Below are 19674 nucleotides of genomic sequence, written 5' to 3' on the forward strand. Positions count from 1 at the left end.
TCTAGGCCTTGGTGGGGCTCAGGCCCAACTCACTGGCACTCAGGCATCATTTTGCTGTTCATGGTGCAGGAACCGCCATTGCTGCAGTGGCCAGTGCAGGTCAGACAGCTGGGGGCCACCCGGCCATCAGAGCAGCTACAGAAAGGAATGAGAGGCTGGGGTGGGGCTGGTAGAGGTGTGCTGAGTTACTGAGGGAGGGGTAGGGCAGGGTTGAGAGGAGCAGATGGGAGATATAAGAATGGGACAGGGGAGGGTCTAGTCAGGTACAACTGTGGGAGCAGGGCCCCACTCACTTGCAGGTGACATCTCCGCTCTGCTTGTTGACCGCACAGGCTCCGTCAAGACAGCGGCTGCACTTGTTCACCTGGCACCTCGGCCCCTCGAAGTAGGCAGTACAGCGGCACTGCCGGGAGCCATCAGCAGCCATCTGGCATGTGCCGGAGTTCTCACAGTAGCCAGAGCACTGTCCTGTGGTTTGGGAGATGGAGAGGAAGTGCTTCAAGCCCCACACTCATGAGGGTCCTTTATAAGTTATGGGGGGAGCTGGACACCTGAGGGTCCCCCGAGCATTTTTTTAGGTGATCTCCACCTTCTCCTGAGCCCCCAGCTGACCCCACATCATAGGCTCCAGGGTACAAGAACATTCCTGAGCATCCTGACAGGGCACTCCTTTTGCTTAAATAATTCTGATGCCAGAGGGCTCACTACCTTGGGGGAAATACCAACACTTCCACAGGGGAGCACCAGCAACTTGGGCCTGGCCGAGCTGTGAATGGTCTCTGTTTCTAAAACTCACCCTTGTGTCTACCACCCTAGGCTCACAGGTCCCACAGCTCTCCTTACCCCTCCCCTGGGGCCCAGGGTTGTCTGACTCACGGTACTGGCAGCGGTCACCCAGGAAGCCAGGTAGGCATCGGCACTGGGGCTGGTTGCCTTGGTTGACAGTGCAGGTGCTGTTGTTTGCACAGTAGCCCGCACACACCTGCTGGGTGCATTTTGGGCCTGTGAAGCCTGTGGGGCAGCGGCACGTGGGCATGCCTGGCGGGAGAGGATGTGTGAGCGGGACTGTGGCCCAACGAATCACCTGGCCCTACTGCAGAGGAACAGGGTTGGGAGGCCCCGGCCCTGGGTGGGAGGCAGATAGCAGAGGGACAGGACACTGGAGTGTGGACAGGAAGCATGAGGGTTGGCAGAGGTAAAGCAAGGTAGGGCAGGGGCTGCGAATTTGCCTGAGGTGGAGCCAGAGGGCTGGAGGCTGGGGTCAAAAAGCTGGGAGTAGTCCTGGCTGGAGAACTGAAAGTCATACCGGAGGGGGAGGCAGCGCAAGTGCCCCCGTTGCGACAGTGCTCCCAGCACTGGTCCAGCTCACACTTGTCGCCCGTGTAGCGGGGCTGGCAGCGGCACTTGGGTTGCCTCCGTGCATTGAGGAAGCAGCTGCCACCATTGAAGCACTGCAGGTTACAAGTTCCCGGCCGAGGGGCTGGAGGAAGGACCATGCGGACAGAGCCAGGGAGAGAGGAATTCAGGGTCTGCTGGAAAGAGGGTCCTGGGGCCTAGGGTGGGGAACAGGGGAGGGGTATGAGCATACCATCTGGTGGGGGTGTTGGTGAGGGCACAGCCACACAAGTGCCATTGTCCAGGCGCTTCCCGTTGGGACAGGTGCAGACGGGCCCACTGGGGCTCAGCAGGCAGAGCCACTCACACTTCTTGCGGTCACAGGGGTTGGTCACTGCAGATGTGGGCCAGGGTGGGAGGTGCTGAGCCTTGTGGACCCAGAACTCTCCCCTGCCTTCTAGGAACTGAGGCCACAGCTTGGAGACTCAGTGCCTCCAGGCCTCCTGTCCCTGGTCTCTCCCCCCACCCCGCCCCAACCCACCTTCAGGCTGCTTGTGCTGGTGGTACAGGACGACGTCAGAGGCATGGCTCAGGCCCCCTGTCAGGTTGATCAAGGGGCTGTGTCCAAACTTATGGATCTTGAAGACGCGATTATTGATGTAGGTGACACCATAGATGTAATCCTCAAAGACATCGATGCTGAAGGGGTGACTTAGGCCTGGGGGAGGACATGGACTCAGGCCCTGGTCGCACTCTCTGGGACACTGGTCCCCATGGCTCCCAGGCACTCAAACCCAGCACGTCCAAAAACAAATTTCCCCTAAGCTGTTGTTCCTCCTCCTGTGTGGCCACTACTGGCAAAAGGTCCCATCACCCCCAGATTTCTGGAATCAGGACTGAGTTCTGTTGCCTCTCCCCACATTTATTAAGTTCATACTGTCACCTGTGTTGTGTCCACATAGCTCAATACTCAACGGTAGAACAAATGAATGGATAGGTGAGCCAGAGGGTCAGGGAGAGGCCTCGGGCTCAGTGGGGAGGGAGGGAGGCCCGAGATCAAGGCTGACCAAGGCTGCTGTCAGACCCTGACCTCGTTTGCTGTCGGCAGCCACGATGGGGTCCGTGCCATTGAGCCGGATGCTGCCGATGACTGAGAGCTTGGCATCCGCCCAGTACAGCCGTTCATTGTGATAATCCACAGCCAGGCCTGAGGGAGCAGAGAGCATGGTTGAGTCCCAGCCCCTCCCACCTCAGGCTGGGGGAGAGAGCAGAACTAGCTCATGTTGGGACGGCTCCACCCTATCCCTATGACCACCCCCAATCACCTCTTCCAGAAAAGCATCCACAACCTATCTGTCCAAGCCCCCTCCCCTGCCATACCCCTGAGCCCCTACCACCGGACCTGTGGGCCACTGGATGTTGTCCTGTACCAGTGTCTCCCGCAGGGTTCCATCCATTGCTGCTGTTTCAATCTTGGGGTGGTTTCCCCAGTCTGACCAGTACATAGTGCTGGAGAGGGAGAAGGGGTTAGTGTGGGTAGGACTTGGGGCTGCCAGAGGAGGCCAGTCAAGGTGAGCCACCAGGTTCCTAGCCTGGGCACAGGGACCTCTGGGTCTTGGGAGGAATGTGTTCCGTCTGCCTCCTCCAGAGAGAACCAGGGGGAGCAGCTTCCTGACCAGGTTCAGAATCTTTTACTCTAAAACCACAGTGTGCTGATCCAGAGTCAGCTAAATGGGCAGAGCTGTCTTCTGGAGCAGAGAAGCAGCCCAGACCTTGGCTGCCCAAGACAGCCAGCCAAGTGGACGTCAGACCTCTATCCTAGCAGGCCAGCTGGGAGTCCTGGGCAAAGGCAGACTGGGGAGGGCCAGGCCCAGGCAGCTGGGAAGACCTGAGGCTGGGGAACACTCGAGCTCAGGCTGGTCTGGGAGGGTAAGGGCATGCCTGGGATGCTGGGCCTCGCCCTTGTCCCAGCCCAGATACCTCCCCTCAAAGACCCTGCTCACCCCCTCAGTGGGTCCACCACGATGGCGTGGGGCTCGTCAATCATGCCAGAGATGAGCGTCTTGCGGTTCTCGCCCTTCATTTGTGCCACCTCAATCACGTCTCGGCCCGCATCAGTCCAGTACACGTTCCCAGCCACCCAGTCAATGGCAATGCCCCTAGGCATCTTAAGCCCTGAAATCTGAATGGGCGGGGTCACAGTGTCAGAGGCTACTATTTTTTGTCTTCCTGCCCATTACCCACCCCCAACTCTGCCCTCCTGTCCCTGGCACCAAGTCATCCTAGACTGAGAGCCAGTTCCCTGACTCTGAAGAGATTCAATGGACACTTATCTTATGGGCCACACTTAGTGCTTTCACATATTTTGCTGGATTAGATATTATTTATTACCCTGCTTTATTGAGAAACAAAGTCAGGCCCAAAGACGCCAAATAGGTTGGCCAAGATTGACACAGTGAGTGGCAGTGACAATTAGGAATTGAACGTGGCTCTGATGCTAAAGGCCTGTGTGCCCATGGTGCACTGCTGCCTTGGGCTGCAGTGTGGCTGAGCCAATGACTGAGATTCTTATTGTCCTGTCCACCTGTGGTCTGTACCTCTCGACAAAATCCTGACCGCCCTTGCCCTCCGGTCTCATCCTCTGCCCCTCCGCTGTCATTTTCAAACTCTGCTTGGAACAGACTGCTCTTTGGAGCCTCTCTACCCAATCCACGAAGACCCCATTCCAAGCTGGGTGCTCACATTGAGGTGGGTGACACCTCCGTCAATCTGTCGCCGGTGGCGATTGGAAGTGGTGGGAGGAGCAGCAGGGGGCAGGCTGCGGTAGGAGATGGTGCCCGTGTGCCAGTTGGTCCAATAGACACGGCCGGCCTTGACATGGACATCCATGGCGTCGATGCGGACAGTCTCGTCACCCTGGAAGGCCTGCTCATAAGCCGAATGGGGGTGACTGGGGAACAGGCTGCGGATCTCATTGTCATCAGCTATGTACAGGACCTGATACTCAGAGCCTGAAGGGGCAAGAGGCTAGGTGTCAGGTGTGGGGAAAGGCAGGGGTAGGAGGCCAGGGCTGGGGGCTGTCGGGTCTGATGCTGGGAGGAGTGTGCCTGAGATGTGTCCCCACCCAGCCCAGCCCCTTTTACACTAACAATGTCTTCTATCCTAATCAAACTATCTTCCTCCCGCCCCTGTGAGAAGTCTCTGTTCATCCCACCCCAGTGCCGGGCCCCGGTGCCAGCCTCAGCCCTCGAATGTCTTTCCTCCTATTCTTCCCTGAGCTCATCTAGTGGGACCTACTATTCTAAAAGCTGTCTCTGCTCCTCTAGCCCTGGGGACTTCTGCCTCCTCATGGCCTCTGGCTGGCACGACCAGGCTCTCTGCTACACACTGTCTAATGATGTACATGTATGTGCATTTATGTGCACATGCACGGAGAGGTGTAGGTACCCACAGACATGGGGCTGCACTTGGGCGTGTGTGTGTGTATGCATGCCTTCAAGCTTGCCTGGGGGTGTAAGTGCATGGATGTGTTGGTGTGTTGGTGCACAGGCATGAGGAAGCTGCAGTTGTGAGTCTAAGCATATGGGAACTTGCATGTTCTCACCAAATAAAGAAGGGCGGGCAGAAATCCCCGCGGGCAGAAGGGAGGGGAGGTACATGTTAAATAACTTCATGGGGGTAAACGTTTCACAAAGCGTATGTTTCACCTTGTATACCTTAAATATCAGACAATTATATCTCGATAAAGCTGAAAAAAGAAGAGCATAATGGAAATATGCAGGTGGGGTATAAGTAAGTGTGGCAATTGGTGTCTGTGTGCGTTTCTTCTGGGAGTAGGGGGTGAAGAGGCATGTGTGGGATGTATGTGTGTTGTCCCTACCCCAGACTTCCTCAGACAAGTCAGCCCAGGACCTGCACCCTCTGCACAGCTACCAGCACTGTGTGCAGGAAGCTGCACCTGTGGGTCTGGGATTCCATGCTTAGGCAAGGGAGGAACACCTCCCATTCCAGGTCTGCTGGTGTTGCACAGTCCCACCCACTCTTCTTGTCCTCTCCCTGCTCAGGCTCCCGTACCTTCGGCCTTGCAGGTGTTGTGTGTCTTCATGAAGTTTCGAGCGCAGCTGCAGAGGTGGCCTCCCTTGGTGTTGTTGCAGAGCTGCGAGCAGGTGCCGAAGCGCAGGCACTCGTTGATGTCTGGGGGTTACATGGGAGGGTCACGGAGAAACCCGATATGGCTGGGATTTCTGCCCGCCCGGCCTGGGTCTGGCCTTCCTACCCTGGCATCCAGGCTGGCCTGGCACGGTGTGGAAGCCAGAGCGGCAGGCACAGTAGGCAGCGTTCTCGGTGCGCACGCAGCGTGCCTCATCCCCACAGATGCTGGCGTTGGTGGCACAGCTGGTCAGCTTGGGGTCTGTGGGGGAGAGAGAATGGATCCTTTTCTCCGAGCCGCCCTAGGCCTGGGCTTCGGTTCTCTGTCCCCCAGTGCCCTCACTGCCGCCCCTGCGCACCCCTCTTACCGATGCTGCAGTCCTCCTCGTCAGAGCCGTCCCCACAGTCATCGAACATGTTGCAGCGCAGCGAGGAGGACAGGCAGCGCTGGTTCCGGCACAGAAACTCCTTCTTGTCTTTGCAGTGGGAGGTCTGAGCCGTGGAGGGCTCTGGGGAGGGCAGGGGCTTCAGGTCCTCAGTATTCTCCACCCTGCCTCCTTCTCCCATGAGGGCCCCCAGTCAGTTGGGGATACGGGTGGGACCCAAGTCTGGCTGTTTGTCAAACTTGCAGGAGCAGCTGGTTAAACATTCAGTCTTCATCTCAAGACCTGGGGCATCAGGAAGCCGCCAGGGCCTTCCCCATGAGCTTCTCTCTCTCCAGGAAGGGCTCCAGGCTCCCAGCAATGGAACCTCCCCGTCCAAGGTGAGTCCACTCCCTAGACACAGCTCCCACTGGGCCCACCCCTACTTTCTGTAGAGCACCCCACTATAGACCTTCCAAGCTCTTTCTCACTGGCCCCTTGCTCACCGCAGTCCTCCTCATCAGTCCCATCTCCGCAGTTGTCGGTGCCGTCGCATTGGCGCCCGATCCACAAGCAGACGCGATCGTTCTTACAGCGGAAGGGCCGGTTTGGAGGGCACACAAACCGGGCTGCAGGAGACAGAGCCAGGATCAGCCCGGGGGCAGGCGGCTGGCCAATGGGGAGGGTGAGCCTCGCCCCCGCCCTGCAGCCCCGCCCCTGCCCCTGCCCCTGCCCCTGCCCCTGCCCCGGGAGCCCACTCTGCCCTTGGAGCCTCACCACACTCTTCAGGGTTCTCATCAGAGTTGTCCCCACAGTCGTCCTCGCCATCGCACTTCCACGCCAGGGGCTTGCACAGGGTATTGTTGCACTGGAACTCGTCCAGGGGGCAGGTCCTCACTGAGCGCCAAGGGAAGCAAAGAGTGAAGAATGAGCGCTGAGCCCCAGGTCGCTGGAGAACGGACCTTGCCCAGACCCCTCCCTCTACAGGTGGAGATCCAGAGGGGTCACGGGGAGAGCCGTGGTACAGCCAAACTGGACCCAGGTCTAGTTTTCTACCAGCTGGAAAGCTGGAGCAGAACTGCCTCTTCTGGTATTTAGGGGAGCAGAAGAGGCCTTTTTTAAAAAAATATTAGTTTCAGAGAAGAGGCCTTTTGGGGAAGAGTGTCCAGAGGGTCCAGAGGCCCCTCTTTCTCTGGTGGCTGTGGCAGGGCACTAGGGCCTACTGTGTAGTTCAATGGCAGGCACAGAGGAGGAGCACTGGGCTGAGAGTCAGGAGACCTAGGTTCCAGTCTTGGTCCTTGGCCCACAAGGGCAGAGCCAGAATGTCTGCCTCACCACTGGGATCTCTGCTCCAAGCCCCATCCTTCCCTTACCCTGGCTTCACACTGCCCCCTCTAGGCTGCTGAGCCAGGGCTGGTCAGTCAGGAGCAGGAGCTACCTTATTTCTCGGGAAAAGGAGAGTGAGCAGGGACTTTGTTTCTCAGGGCAGCTGACTGCCTTGTAGAAATTTATGGGGTGGGGCCCAGATGGACACAGCTCACAGGTGTCTGCTGTATTTTGGCCCAAGTGCCTCCTTGATTAACAGCTATTAGGGGGTGGGGACGGTAGGAGGGGTGGGGACAGTAGGAGGGCTGGGGAGCCAAGCTGGAGGGGCTCACCGCCGGTGCCACAGGCTTCCTCGTCACTGCCGTCCATGCAGTCGGCATCTGCATCACAGCGCCAGCGCAGGGGGATGCAGTGACCACTCTTGCACTGGAACTGGTCCATGTCACAGCGAGGTGTACAGTCTTTCTGTGGGCCAGGGAGCAGGCATCCTGGTCAGATCTGGGCACCCCAGTGGCCCTGCCCTGATTCTCCCTCCTTCTGGTCTCCCTGCCCACCTCATCTGAGCCATCTGCACAGTCATGGTCCCCATCGCATTTCCAGCGCCCAGCGATGCAGCGGCCGTTGGCACAGGAAAACTCACTCTCAGAGCAGGGCCGAGGGGCTGGGGAAGGACAGGAGAGAGACAGGCCCCAGGAGGGTGAGCAAAGGCACTCAGCCCTAGAGGGCATCTCCAGCCCTTGGCAAAGTGATACCGTCCATCCCTGTATCCCTGAAAGCCACCGCTGACTGGCATAATGACCAAGATATTCAACTAATCCTGGGCAGCCAAGTGGTGGTCCTCATGGGACCAGCCAGGCACAGAGGGTGCTCATTTACCCCTTCGGGCCGACACATGAGAGAGGGCATGGGTCCCTGGCCCTGCCCTCAGGACAGACTGTGTGTAGGGAGCAGAGGGGAGGGACAAGACCACTAAGACAAGCACCAGGGTTTAGGGAGCGGCCAGTAAAGGATGATGGGCTGAGGCACAGCACAGGGATGGGTGGGCTCCGGGGCAGAGGCAGGGGCGTGGTGGGAGCACGGCACATCAGAGACACCTACCTCTGTAACCCCGAGAGGACAGTGTGAAAATGGAGAGAAACATGAGATGAGGTGAAATGGCACAAACTCAAATACACAACATGGAGTGGGGTGAGGAGGGAGGGGCTCCTGACCCCCGCCCTGGGAGGCGGCCATCTGCCCTAGTGCAGCCCAGGGGTGGTGGGGGCAGGGGTGCTGAGAAGGGAGGTGCCCAGGGTCCCCCGGGGCTGGGCGCCTGCGGGGCGGGGTGAGGTGGAGTGGGGCGGGGACGTACTGCAGCTCTCCTCGTCCGAGTTGTCCCCGCAGTCGTTGTCATAGTCGCACTGCCAGCGGCCTGGCACGCAGCGGTTGTTCTTGCAGCGGAACTGGTAGGGCTCACAGGTGCGCTCATCTAGGGGAGGCCAGGTGTGGGGGCAGACGTCAGGGTCTCACACAGGACAGGCCCGGATGGCCAGGGGTGGTCAGGGCCAGGGCGGGGAGAATGGGCACTCTAGCCTAAGACAGCCTACATGGGGAGGCAGTGTTCTGAGATGCGGGGTCTACAAGGAGGTGATGGGGGAAGCTGCTTTGGGAGAGGATTAACAGATCTCATAGATTCTGAACAGGCATGTGCTGATGAGGTGCTAGTGCGTGCAGGGACAGGGGAATGAGACAGGAGGAGGTGGGCACAGGGAGCCTGACGCCAGGCCACGTGGAGACCCAGTCAGCAGGCAGCCCGGCTCTGCCCCGTCGGTGGACACCGCCGCGCCCCTACCCGGGCAGGATGCCTTCCTCCAGGAGGAGGGGCTAGGGAAGCTCACCACATTCTTCCTTGGGCTCGTCAGAGCCGTCGCCACAGTCATCCTCCCCGTCACACTTCCAGCGTGCCGGGATGCAGCGGCCTGAGTCCTTGCAGCGGAACTCATCCACCCCGCAGGTCATCTGGGCTGCAAGGGGGTGGGCCCAGTGGTGAGGGGAAGGCTCTCTTCAGGAACTTGCAGTGAAGGTGGGGAGCGGGTGGGTGCAGCCACTGGGGGATCTAGTGTGGGGGTGGTGGGAGCGGCAGACACCATAGAGGAACGACGGGCTCCAGGGGCAGGGGCTGGGATGGGGGTCTCTGTGAGAGGCAGGCTCCGGGTTCCAGGGGCGCCAGGCAACTCACTACAATTGGCAGGCTCGTCACTGCCGTCCACGCAGTCGTTGTCCCGGTCACAGACCCAGACTCGGGGGATGCAGCGCTTGGTGATGGAGCACTGGAACTGGTTGGGGGCACAGGTCACCTCGGCTGCGGGGTAGGGGAGAGAATGAGAACCCGCCCATTCCACCTCACACCACAGTTCAAAATCACAGTCTTCTCCCTCTTCCAAAGCCTGTCGCCCAACCCCCAGTCCTGCTGCAATTTCTTGGGAGGAAGGGACAGTTTATCCCAATTTTGGTGCTTTTCGTTTTCTGGATCTGTACATCTCTCTACTAAGCAGGATGCTTTTAAAAGCAAACCAAGTCACATTCAATGTAATGTATGTTGCCCTCTAATGTTAAGAGCAGCACAGCCCCTGGACAACAGCGGTAGGTTGACATTAATGTGAACTGCGTTGTTGTTCCCGTTTTCACACCACCAGGTCCCTTGCCCGCAGCCTGGGGCCACTCACGGCAGTCCCTCTCGTCCTCCCCGTCTCCACAGTTGTCCTGCCCATTGCAACGGAAGATGCCAGGAATACAGCGGTTGGTGTTGGTGCACTTGAACTGACTGGGCAAGCAGACATGGATGTCTGTGGGGAGGACAGCAGGGTAAGCAATGGTGGACGGAGGACTCGGGCAGGGAGCCGGCACCCCGCACCCTCAGTGGGAGAGTGCAGGCTCCGGGCCCAGAGCAGCGGGAGGCCAACCTGGAGGGGAAGCTGCTTTAGGCCGAGCTTCCTTGCCCTTGGAGCACAATTCAAAACCCTCAAATCCCAAAGAAGAAAGGAGGGAAGGAGGGCAGCCAATGGCTGGGCAGCGCTTTACCACAGTTGGCCTCGTCACTGTTGTCCTGGCAGTCATTGTCCCCGTCGCAGATGAAGGCAGGGTTTGTGCAGATGCCTGTCGAGCACTGGAACTGTCCTGGGCGGCACTTGAACTCAGCTGCTAGGAGGGGGGCTCAGCATCAGAAGGGCTGGGGGTGGGTGCGGCCATTCAGGGCCTCAGAGTCAGGCTGCCCCTACGCAGGACCCTCCCGCCACCCCTGCCCTGGGCACTCACGACAGTCCGGGGGCTCGTCCGAGTGGTCCCCACAATCGTCCTCTGTGTCACACTTCCACCAGAAGGGGATGCACTTGTCATTCTTGCACACAAACTGGAGGGCAGGTGGGGGCAAGAGGGGTTGGTGGGGGTCTGGGAAACTCAGGAGGTTTTCTTTTGAGGGGCTGGGATGTTTCAAAGGTGTGGCAGGGTATTTTGGGGGGAAGTTGAGCTGGATGGAATGCCGGGGTATGATGAGTGCAGGAAGGCCAGGTGAGGGGGTATCTGTGTGGAGGTCAGGGTTGGGAGAATTGGTAAGGGAAGATTAGGGTTAGGGTGTGAGGGTGTTTGTGTGAGGTGACGGGTGTACAAGTATTGCTGTGGGGAGACAAGAGGTAGGCAAAAAATGTGGAGGTGTTAGCGTGGGAAAACCAGATGCATGAGGACATTAGAGCAGGTGCTGGGGTCCAAGGAGGAGTGGGGCTACTGGTGTAGGGGGTCAGGGGAACAAGGCATTGGTGAATGGGGATTCAGGGGAAGGGCCTCACCTGGCTTGCTGTGCAGTTGGACACACAGGTGCGCCCGTCGCCACCCAGGTAGAAATTGGTGGGACAGGCACATTTGTGGCCGCCCCCGGGGGACAGTAGGCACAGGTTGCTGCAGCCACCGTTGTTGACCTTGCAGGGGTGATTGGGCACTGCCAGAGAAAAAGTGGTTGGTTCAAGGGTGGCTGACTGGGCCCAGTTTACAGACCATAGTTTTCTGAGCCTCTGGCCTCTGGCAGAGTGAGGGCAGCACTTATTGCCAACACATTTCCTGATCTTTCAGAGACTGCCTAGCCCTCTCTACCCTGGGCAGAGGTGGGACAGATCCAAATCCTGCTCTTTCAGGAGAGAGCTGAAGCCAAAGACAAGAAGGACTCTCTTGAGGTCCTAGGATCAGGCCAGGCCTGAAAGCCCACACACTGACCCACCTGTGGCCTCGCTGAGCTACGGCCTGCCTGCCCTCGGGGCCCTGTCTCAGCGATCTGCACCCAGACCTGCTCTGCCTGATCATTCTCAGGACCTTGCTGCTATGAAGACTCCAGGGCTGACCCCAGGCTGGGTTGAGCTCCCAAGAGCCAGACCAGAGTCTGTCTACAGCCTTCTGAATTTCCTGGAGTCTGGTAGGCGCTGCTCGGTCAGTGCTGAAGAAAGGGTGGGCAGAAACCCTTAAGGAGACCGCGGGGATCCCAACCCTGCAGGGGCCCCATGCCATCGCACGGACCCTCACGCCAGCTTAGCCCCTGCCTGCCCTCATCCCCCAGCCGCTCACCATCTGGCTGGCGCAGGGCGTGGAAGACGTGCAGGTCCATGGGCCGGTGCAGCGTGCTGATGAGGGGTGTCTTGTTCGCCCCTGTGGTCTTGTGTGCTCGGTTGATGGACTTGGTCTCCCAGTCGGTCCAGTAGACATAGTCCTCAAACAGGGTCAGTGCGAAGATGTGTGGGATGTCCTGGTTCAGCACTGCAGATGGGGGAGGGGACAAGCCCGGCAGCCCATCAGCGCCAAGTCGCACTGCAGGGCGTTTTCCCTGCTGGGCCTCCTTAACCCCACAACAACCCCGGGAGGAGGGCGCCAGCCTCAGTTCCAGATGGCGGAGTGGCTTCCTAGGTTGCACAGAGGATAAGCAGCAGAGCTGTGACGCTGATCCAGGCCTGTCTGATAGCAGGCTCCTGCACCACAATATTACAGTTTCCTGGCAGGGAGTGGGGAGTGCTCAAGCACCCCAACCCCAGGCCTCCCACTCCCATCTGCCTTGGGGCCCTGTCAAAAAACTGTGCATAGGGAGGGTCCTCACATGTGGGCAGATCCAGGGGTGCTCTGAGCACACACAGCCCTGGTGGGTGATGTCCTTGGACCACGCCCTCTGGCTTTTAGGCCCACTCTTGTCCCAAAGGCCTGATCCCCTGTAGCTTCAACACCCCCATCCCTGTGCCCAGGCAGCCTCACTGGCACACTGACCAACGTGACGATTGGAGCCATCCAAGCTGGCAAACTCGATGTAGTCCTCCCGGGCATCGGCCCAGTAGATGCGCTCGGTGACGTAGTCCAGGGTCAGGCCGTTGGGCCATGTGATTTTGGTGTCTACGATGACACTGCGGCCAGACCCGTCCATGCCGATCCGGCCAATGAGTGAGTGGTCACCCCAGTCTGTCCAATAGAGGTACCTGGCAGGTGGGTGGGCAGTGAGCCGCGAGAGACGCAGCGACTGATCCCTCCAGCTTCCACCCCCATGCGGGGAGGCTGGGCCTGGGGGCCCGAGCATGCTGCCTGCTTTCAGGGACTCCCTCAACCCTCCTTGCCTACTTACCCATTCTGCACGTCCACTACGAGAGCTCTGGGCTCACGGAGGCCAGAGCTGACCAGCACTGTCCGATAGGCCCCGTTGAGCTTGGACACTTCGATGGTGTCCCGGCCTTTGTCACACCAGTACAGATTGCCACCCACCCAGTCCACAGCCAGCCCGTCGGGGTTGCTCAGGCCAGTTCGGTGCAGCACCTGAAGGCAGGGAAAGAAGAGCCTGGGTGCCCTGGGGTACGACCCTCAGCCTCTCTGGGGCTTGGCTTTCCCATGTGCGATGTGGGGAGCTCAGCCAGGAGAACAACGGATGGAAAAGGCCCAACTCTGGGCCTAACGTCAGCTGAGGCTCTAGGGGAGGGGTCTACAAAGGAGAGAGACCGCCACAGTGCCTGGGAGCATAGGTTTCATGGAGGTCAGACATAAGGGGGAACTTACTGATAATCAGAGAAAGAGCAAGAGGAATCTTCTAGGCCTTCCTCTGGGCTTAGAGGAGAGGGAGCGGCGAGGACAAGCGGAGTCATGTAGTGACTCAGCGGGGAAGGGGGAGAAGGAAATAACTGGTAAGTGGGTGGGGGGAAGGAGCGTACCCTCTGGAGAGGGGTGCTGGGGGTGGATCTCTGCATCCTCACATTTGTCAGCTGGGGAGGGGGCCGCCCCAGCCTTACCTGCACATTGCTCCCATTGAGGTGCATCCTTCGGATCATGCTGCCCTGGGTTGTCACGTCTGTCCAGTAAATCATCTGTTCTCGGTAGTCAAAGTCCAAGGCTACAGCATTGTTCAGGCCCTGGATTGGGGGATTGGGGAGAGAGGGATGACTGTAGAACAGGAGAGGGGTGGCTGGAGAAGTCAGTAGGGGGTGACGACCAGGGGCCCAGTGGGGAGGACTTGGGGCTGCACTGGGTGAGGACAGTAGCCCTGGGACTCAGAGGTAGGTGGGGGGAGGAGGCTGGGTCTGGCACCTGTTTAAGCAGGGTGTAGTTGGAGCCATCCAGGTGGAGCTTGCGCAGGTAGTACCGGTTGGCGAAGATTAGAAATGGCTCCTCATCTAAAGACAGAGAATCCTGGCTCAGGATTCTCTAGCTGGGGCACATTCTAGCACCCCTGGTCCCCAGCTCTCCTACCACAGCCCCCAGTTGCCTGGGCCATCTCGAGCCCTCCACACCCCATCTCACCAGTCACAGCCTTGCAGCTGTGGGGGTCACCGCCGCGGGGGGCATAGCCCTCCACACAGAGACACTTGTAGCTGCCATGGGTGTTGATGCATCGCTGGCTGCAGGGGAAGGTGGTGCTGCACTCGTCCACATCAGCACACGTGCGGCCGTCATCCTTCAGCCGGAAGCCGGGGCGGCAGCGGCACTGCGGGCACAAGAAGCCTTGACTGGGGATGGGGCAGGGGTCTGGGCCTCTCCAGGAGTTGACAGCCTTTCACCCTGGAGATCTGGGGTTAGAAGCCCTCATGGGGCTCTGGTTCCCACCACCCTGGGTGGCTGGCTCTACCTGGGAAGCCCAGCCTTGCCGAGGGAGGCAGGCAGCACACAGGTACTGAGCCGATGGCACCAGCGAGCAGGCCCTCACCCGCCAAACCATCACAGTGGGTCCCCAATGACCGCCATGTTTCCATGTCCACTGGGCAGCGCTCAGACCTCATCTTATGTAACCCATGGGCATCATTTGACAGAGCTGATCATGCTCCTCTCCAGTGCTTTCTCCACTTGCTGTTCTTCAGCCCTAGTGTCTGCCCATGTCCAGGAGCCTCTGCCGGTTCCCCTCACCTCCTGGCCCTCAGAGTGGCCGAGCACAGGGCTCAGACCTTGGACCCTCCCTCTTTTCCATCTGTGCTTACTCTCTTGGGGATCTGATCCAGACTCATGGACCTAAATGTCGTCTCCATGGTGATAACTCCCAGAATTTGCTCTCCTGTCTGGCCTCTCCCTTGAGCCGCAGACCTGTACATCACTTACTTGACATCTGCACCCCGCCCCCGCTTTTCTCTCATAGCCCTTCCCTCATCTGCCAGCAAAGCCTGCGGGCTCTCCCATCCAAATAGGTGCAGAACTCAACCAAGCAGAGTTCTCTTTTGTTCACTGCTGTGTTCCTACTTCCTGGAACACTGCCTGGCAGAGTAGGTGCTGCATAAGCCCTTGTTGAATGAATGAATAAATAAATGAATGAATGAAGGATGGAGAAAGGAGTTCTTGCCAAGCTTGGGGGTGTGGAAGCTCCCACCCTAGGGTGAGGCACACCTTAAAGCCAATCTTGAGGTCCTCGCAGTCCTGGCTGCAGCCACTGAGCTTGTGGCTGAGACACTCGTTGACGTGGCAGCCACGCTCGTCCGAGCCGTCCCCGCAGTCGTCCTGGCCATCACAAAGCAGCGCCTCAGCCACGCAGCGCCCGTTGCCGCACAGGAACTGTGAGGAGGCGTAGCACTTGTGCTCTAGGGAGGGGCGGAGGTGGCGGGTCAGCAGGGTCCCGGGCTGGCTGGGGAACAGGTGCAGCAGGGCGAGGCGAGAGGGGGGAGCCGGGCATCGGACCCACCTGGGCTGGTGCAGTGCGGGTTCATGGGGGCCTCGTCGCTCTGGTCGTGGCAGTCATTTTCACCATCGCACTCCCACTGGCGGGAGCTCAGACAGCGCCCGTTGGCACAGCGGAACTCGTTGGGGCCACAGGTGGGGTACTCTGGGGGAGGAGGCAGCGGGTGAGTCTGGTGGCCTCGGCACAGCCCATCATGACGAGGGCAGGGCCTGTTTCCTAGTGCCATGTCCCCAGGCTCACCACACTCGGGGGACTCGTCGGAGCCATCGGCACAGTCACGGTCGTGGTCACACACAAAGTGCTTGGGGATGCACTGGCGGTTCTGGCACATAAACTCGCGGTCGTCGCAGGTGTTGTTGTACACTGTGGACAGAAGGGGGCGTGACCCCTCAGCCCCCGCCTGGCCAGCTGTTGCCTGCCACCCCCCGGCCCTTCTTGCTGCCCAAGTGTAGAATGGGCAGAGCATGGACAAGGGTCCAAACACCTGAGTTATAGACAGGGTTCTGCCACTAACTGCTTCAGTGACCGCTGCTGAAGCACTTCCTCTCCTTGACCTCAGTTTCCCCTTGTGCAAAGTGAAACTCTGTGGCCACTTGCTGCCCGCCCCACTCCTTAAGACCCCTGCCACTCACAGCAGCCAGCTGTGACACTCTCATCGGCGCCGTCAGCACAGTCCTTGTCACCGTCACAGAGCCAGCTCTCAGGGACACACACATGGGTGCCCGGGCAGGAGAAGGAGTTGGGGCCGCACGTCTTGGCTTCTGTAGAGGGAACAGGGAACTGCTGAGAGACCAGGAGCAGGCAGAGCAGGCTGAGCAGCTGGGCGATGTCCCCACTGCTGTGCTGTCCCTCCTGCTAGAGGGGGTGTGTGTGTGTGTCTGTGTGCAGGCATGCTCCTCCCAGAGCCCCCCCGACCTGATCCCAGCCCCCCTCACCGCAGTGAGCCGACTCGTCCGAGCCATCCCCGCAGTCATCACTGCCGTCACACAGCCACAGCTTGGAGATGCAGCGATGGTTCTGGCATTCAAACTGTGCCTCTGAGCAGAACGTATCTGGGGTAGTTAGTTGGAAGCCACAGTTAGATGGAGGGCAGTGGGTCACTCAGCTGGGTAGGCAAGTGCCGCGGGACAGCTGAGAGGGACCCCCATGGTACCCTTCTGTGGGGGGCTCAGCAGGAGCTAGAGAGATGATCCCCCTCTCTTGAGGGTCTGGGTGGGGAGCCTCGGGAAAGGAGGGCATTTCCTAGGAGGGAGCTAAGAAGGGGGGGCCTGGAGAGGGTCTCAGTGGCTATGGTGGAGCCCTAGCCCCCTGCAGGCCTTCTGAGCTCCCAGCTCAGGGGATGGGATGCTGTGGTCACTCACTGCAGTGGGTCTCATCCTCGCCGTGTTCACAGTCGTCCTCCCTGTCACACGTCCAGCTCATGGGGATGCAGCGTCCACTGGGGCAGGCGAAGTAATTCAGGGGGCATCTGGGGCGCTTCACACCTGGGGGTGAGGAAGGCATGAGGGCCCTGACCCCCTCGGGGGCCCACTGCCCACTGTGTACCTGACCCTGGCCAGACCTGGGCAGTCGCGCTCATCACTGTAGTCCCCGCAGTCGTTAGCGCCGTCGCACACCCAGCTGGGCGCGTAGCAGAGGGAGGTCCGCTCACAGGGCTGGAACTGCACACCCTTCACCCCCAGGCGGAAGTAGCTGCTGCAGTTGGTGGCGCCTGGTGGGGGGCGGGGAGGATGAGGGGTGACACCAGGTTCCCTCCAAATACCCTCCCTGGCGACTACTGGCCCACCAGGGCCCTCGTGTGTTTCAGAGAGTTGAATCGTGCCCTTCAGGTGAAATGCTGTCCACACCTTGCATTCACTGCCCCCTGCCTGAATCCCAGGGGAGTCCAGGCCTGGAGGCAGGGAGCAAGAGTGGGACAGACAGGCTGTGAGGAAACGGAGGCCACCCTGTGAGTCCGAGGGACGGCGGAGAGCAATGCTGGGCTGGAGGAAGGGAGCAGCACGGCAGAGGCCGGTGAGGCCCCTGACAAAGGGCACCACTCACTGCAGTTCATCTCGTCCGAGGCGTCCTCACAGTCCACAAACTGGTTGCAGCGGCTGGAGTTCCCAATGCAGGTGCCGTCCCGGCAGCGGAATTCGCCCACGCCGCAGGCTGTCTCTGGAACAGCGCCCGCCCGGTACCATCAGGCCAGGTTCTCCCCGTGGGGGCCAGAGCACCTGGCCCAAAGCCCATCGTAGAGTGCCCCGAATCAGACCCCTTGGGGCCTGGGGCCCAAAGCTCGGCAAGGTAAAGGTGGGGCAGAGGTTGGAGGTTCTGAGGCCCAGGCGTGGGGTCCTACTCACTGTTGCAGAGGACCTCATCGGAGCCATCCCCGCAGTCGTCTGCCCCGTTGCACCACAGCATGTTGGACACACAGCGCCCATTGTTGCACTGGCGGAAAGTCTTCTTGCAGCGGCGTGAGTCTGTGGGTGGGGGCCCGGCAGTTACAGAGGAGGGGCTGCCTCTAATGGGACAGCATGCATTTGTTCCCTTGACAAGCTGTGTAGCTCCTGCTATGGGCCTGGCACAGGGTTCACAGTGATTCTGCCCTCCATGAGCTCCCAAAACTCCTTCTTGGGCCATGGAGCTGAGTCATGGAGCTTTTGCTCCTCTCATTCCCAGGCCCCCCCTCCCCCCGCTGGGGGCTGAGGCTGGTGACTGGGGGCCAGGGGCCTGGGGGAGGAGGTGGCTCCTTACTGCAGTAGGACGGCTTCTCATCAGACTTGTCCTTGCAGTGGGAGACGCCATCACATGTCAGGCTGAAGTTGATACACTCACCATTGGCACACTCGAACTCATCTTGCACTCGGCAAGAGGAATTCACCGCTGGTGGGGAGGGAAGGACCTTTGTGAGCCAGAGCCCTGGGGCCCTGAGCACTCATGTCCTTCTCTCACCGGGAACTGAGGTCATCCTCAGTCTCTCCTCGGTGAAAGGTTCAGGGAGTTGGGTTTTTGGAGGGTCTGGGAGGAGCTGGGTTCCAGTGAGTCCCCCACCAGCGTCCTCCTCCCTTACACCCTCTCTCACCCCGGCAGGTGAGGTCCTCCTGGAGGATTCGGCCCCCTCGGCAAGAGCAGTTGACGTGGCCTTGGTGGGTGAGCAGGCACAGCTCCTGGCAGCCCCCGGTGTTGATGCGGCAAGGGGAGAGTTCACCTGAGGCACGGAATGAGGACAAAGACCTAAGACTGTTCTCTGCAGTGCACACACGGAATGCCCACAGCCATTCCCACAGATTCACTGAGCTTCTGGGCACTGGCTGTGGCACAGCGGTGGACGTCCAGGTGACAAGTGTTTGCGGGGGCCTGAGTTGGGGGACATGTATTCTCTTAGGTGGGGTGATAGGGAATTCGAGGCATGCTTTGGGAGATTCAAATCTACGGAGAGTTGAGGTCATGTGTGTAGTGACGGGGGCCCCAGGGCCTGTATGAGAGGCCCAGGAAAGCTTCAGGTCTGTGTGGAGGACACTCAGTCCGCCAGGCCCGGTGTGGGAGTGTGTCTGCGCACGCGCATACAGAGGGTAGTGCAGGCAGAACCGGGTCTCTGTGTGTATAATCAGGTTGTGGGAGGATGTGTGGTTCTGGGCGGGAAGGGCAACAAAAGCATGCACTGGGGTATTCAAAGATGCAGATGAGAACAGAGTGGGGTGGTGTGTTTGTGTGTGTGTGTGTGTGTGTGTGTGTGTGTGTGTGTGTGTGTGTGTGTGCTCGCACAGTAGGCAGGACAGCAAGGCTGGTGGCAGCGGCCCCACTCACAGCTGTTGGTGTCATTGGCCACAGCGATGATGCCCATGGGCTGCTGGGGGATGTCCACACGCAGCAGCTTCATGTCGCTGCCCACGTACTTGTTGGCCCGCTGCACAGCCCGCCGTACCCAGTCGGTCCAGAAGATGTGCTCCCCGTACACAGCCAACCCGAAGGGGTGGACTGGCTCCGACTTCAGAATCACCTGTGGAGACAGCACCATTGCCTTCACGGGTATCGCTCAGGCCTCTCGCTCCAACTCCGCTCCCCTGCAGCTGGCTCTAGGGACAAGGGGGCCTGGCCCTGGCCTAGGTTCCCTAGACAAAGTCACAGAATGGGAATGACCCACAGAGGCATCTTTCCACCTCTCTCATTTAGAGGCATCTTTCCACCTCTCTCATTTAATCGATGAGGAAACCAAGCCCAGAAGGTGAAGACTGCACAAGGCCACACAGCTAAGTGGCAATGTCGGGGCCTGGATGGGACTCCTTGTGGTCCTCCCAGCTCTTCCCACCAGGCGGCCTCCCTCTCTGCTGTTCTGTGCCTGGGCAGTCTCCTTCTTGGCTGACCAGCCGCCCC

General features: G+C 59.6%; 1 protein-coding gene across 1 annotated transcript in view; it reads right to left on the minus strand.

Moving 5' to 3' along the window:
* Positions 1-19674, minus strand: part of LRP1 (LDL receptor related protein 1) — a 90923-nt gene that overhangs the window by 1071 nt on the left and 70178 nt on the right. The window contains exons 43-84 of the mRNA XM_023520750.1: positions 19108-19300; positions 18383-18508; positions 18055-18183; positions 17661-17780; positions 17362-17475; positions 16880-17029; positions 16680-16802; positions 16254-16370; positions 15951-16079; positions 15559-15681; positions 15322-15462; positions 15030-15220; positions 13959-14142; positions 13746-13831; positions 13451-13570; positions 12796-12983; positions 12447-12652; positions 11760-11948; positions 10994-11142; positions 10467-10560; positions 10233-10349; positions 9878-9997; positions 9391-9513; positions 9050-9175; positions 8524-8640; positions 7727-7833; positions 7505-7637; positions 6624-6743; positions 6353-6475; positions 5853-5993; positions 5612-5746; positions 5410-5529; positions 4078-4346; positions 3339-3517; positions 2738-2844; positions 2426-2542; positions 1877-2053; positions 1589-1729; positions 1307-1480; positions 877-1038; positions 294-468; positions 34-135 (exon numbers count right to left, since the gene is read on the minus strand). Coding sequence (XP_023376518.1) covers positions 34-135; positions 294-468; positions 877-1038; positions 1307-1480; positions 1589-1729; positions 1877-2053; positions 2426-2542; positions 2738-2844; positions 3339-3517; positions 4078-4346; positions 5410-5529; positions 5612-5746; positions 5853-5993; positions 6353-6475; positions 6624-6743; positions 7505-7637; positions 7727-7833; positions 8524-8640; positions 9050-9175; positions 9391-9513; positions 9878-9997; positions 10233-10349; positions 10467-10560; positions 10994-11142; positions 11760-11948; positions 12447-12652; positions 12796-12983; positions 13451-13570; positions 13746-13831; positions 13959-14142; positions 15030-15220; positions 15322-15462; positions 15559-15681; positions 15951-16079; positions 16254-16370; positions 16680-16802; positions 16880-17029; positions 17362-17475; positions 17661-17780; positions 18055-18183; positions 18383-18508; positions 19108-19300 — 5957 coding nt within the window. The remainder of the gene's footprint in view (positions 1-33; positions 136-293; positions 469-876; positions 1039-1306; positions 1481-1588; positions 1730-1876; positions 2054-2425; positions 2543-2737; positions 2845-3338; positions 3518-4077; positions 4347-5409; positions 5530-5611; positions 5747-5852; positions 5994-6352; positions 6476-6623; positions 6744-7504; positions 7638-7726; positions 7834-8523; positions 8641-9049; positions 9176-9390; positions 9514-9877; positions 9998-10232; positions 10350-10466; positions 10561-10993; positions 11143-11759; positions 11949-12446; positions 12653-12795; positions 12984-13450; positions 13571-13745; positions 13832-13958; positions 14143-15029; positions 15221-15321; positions 15463-15558; positions 15682-15950; positions 16080-16253; positions 16371-16679; positions 16803-16879; positions 17030-17361; positions 17476-17660; positions 17781-18054; positions 18184-18382; positions 18509-19107; positions 19301-19674) is intronic.

This window comes from Pteropus vampyrus, unplaced genomic scaffold (genome assembly GCF_000151845.1).
Source record: "Pteropus vampyrus isolate Shadow unplaced genomic scaffold, Pvam_2.0 Scaffold276, whole genome shotgun sequence".
Classification (NCBI taxonomy): Eukaryota; Metazoa; Chordata; class Mammalia; order Chiroptera; family Pteropodidae; genus Pteropus; species Pteropus vampyrus.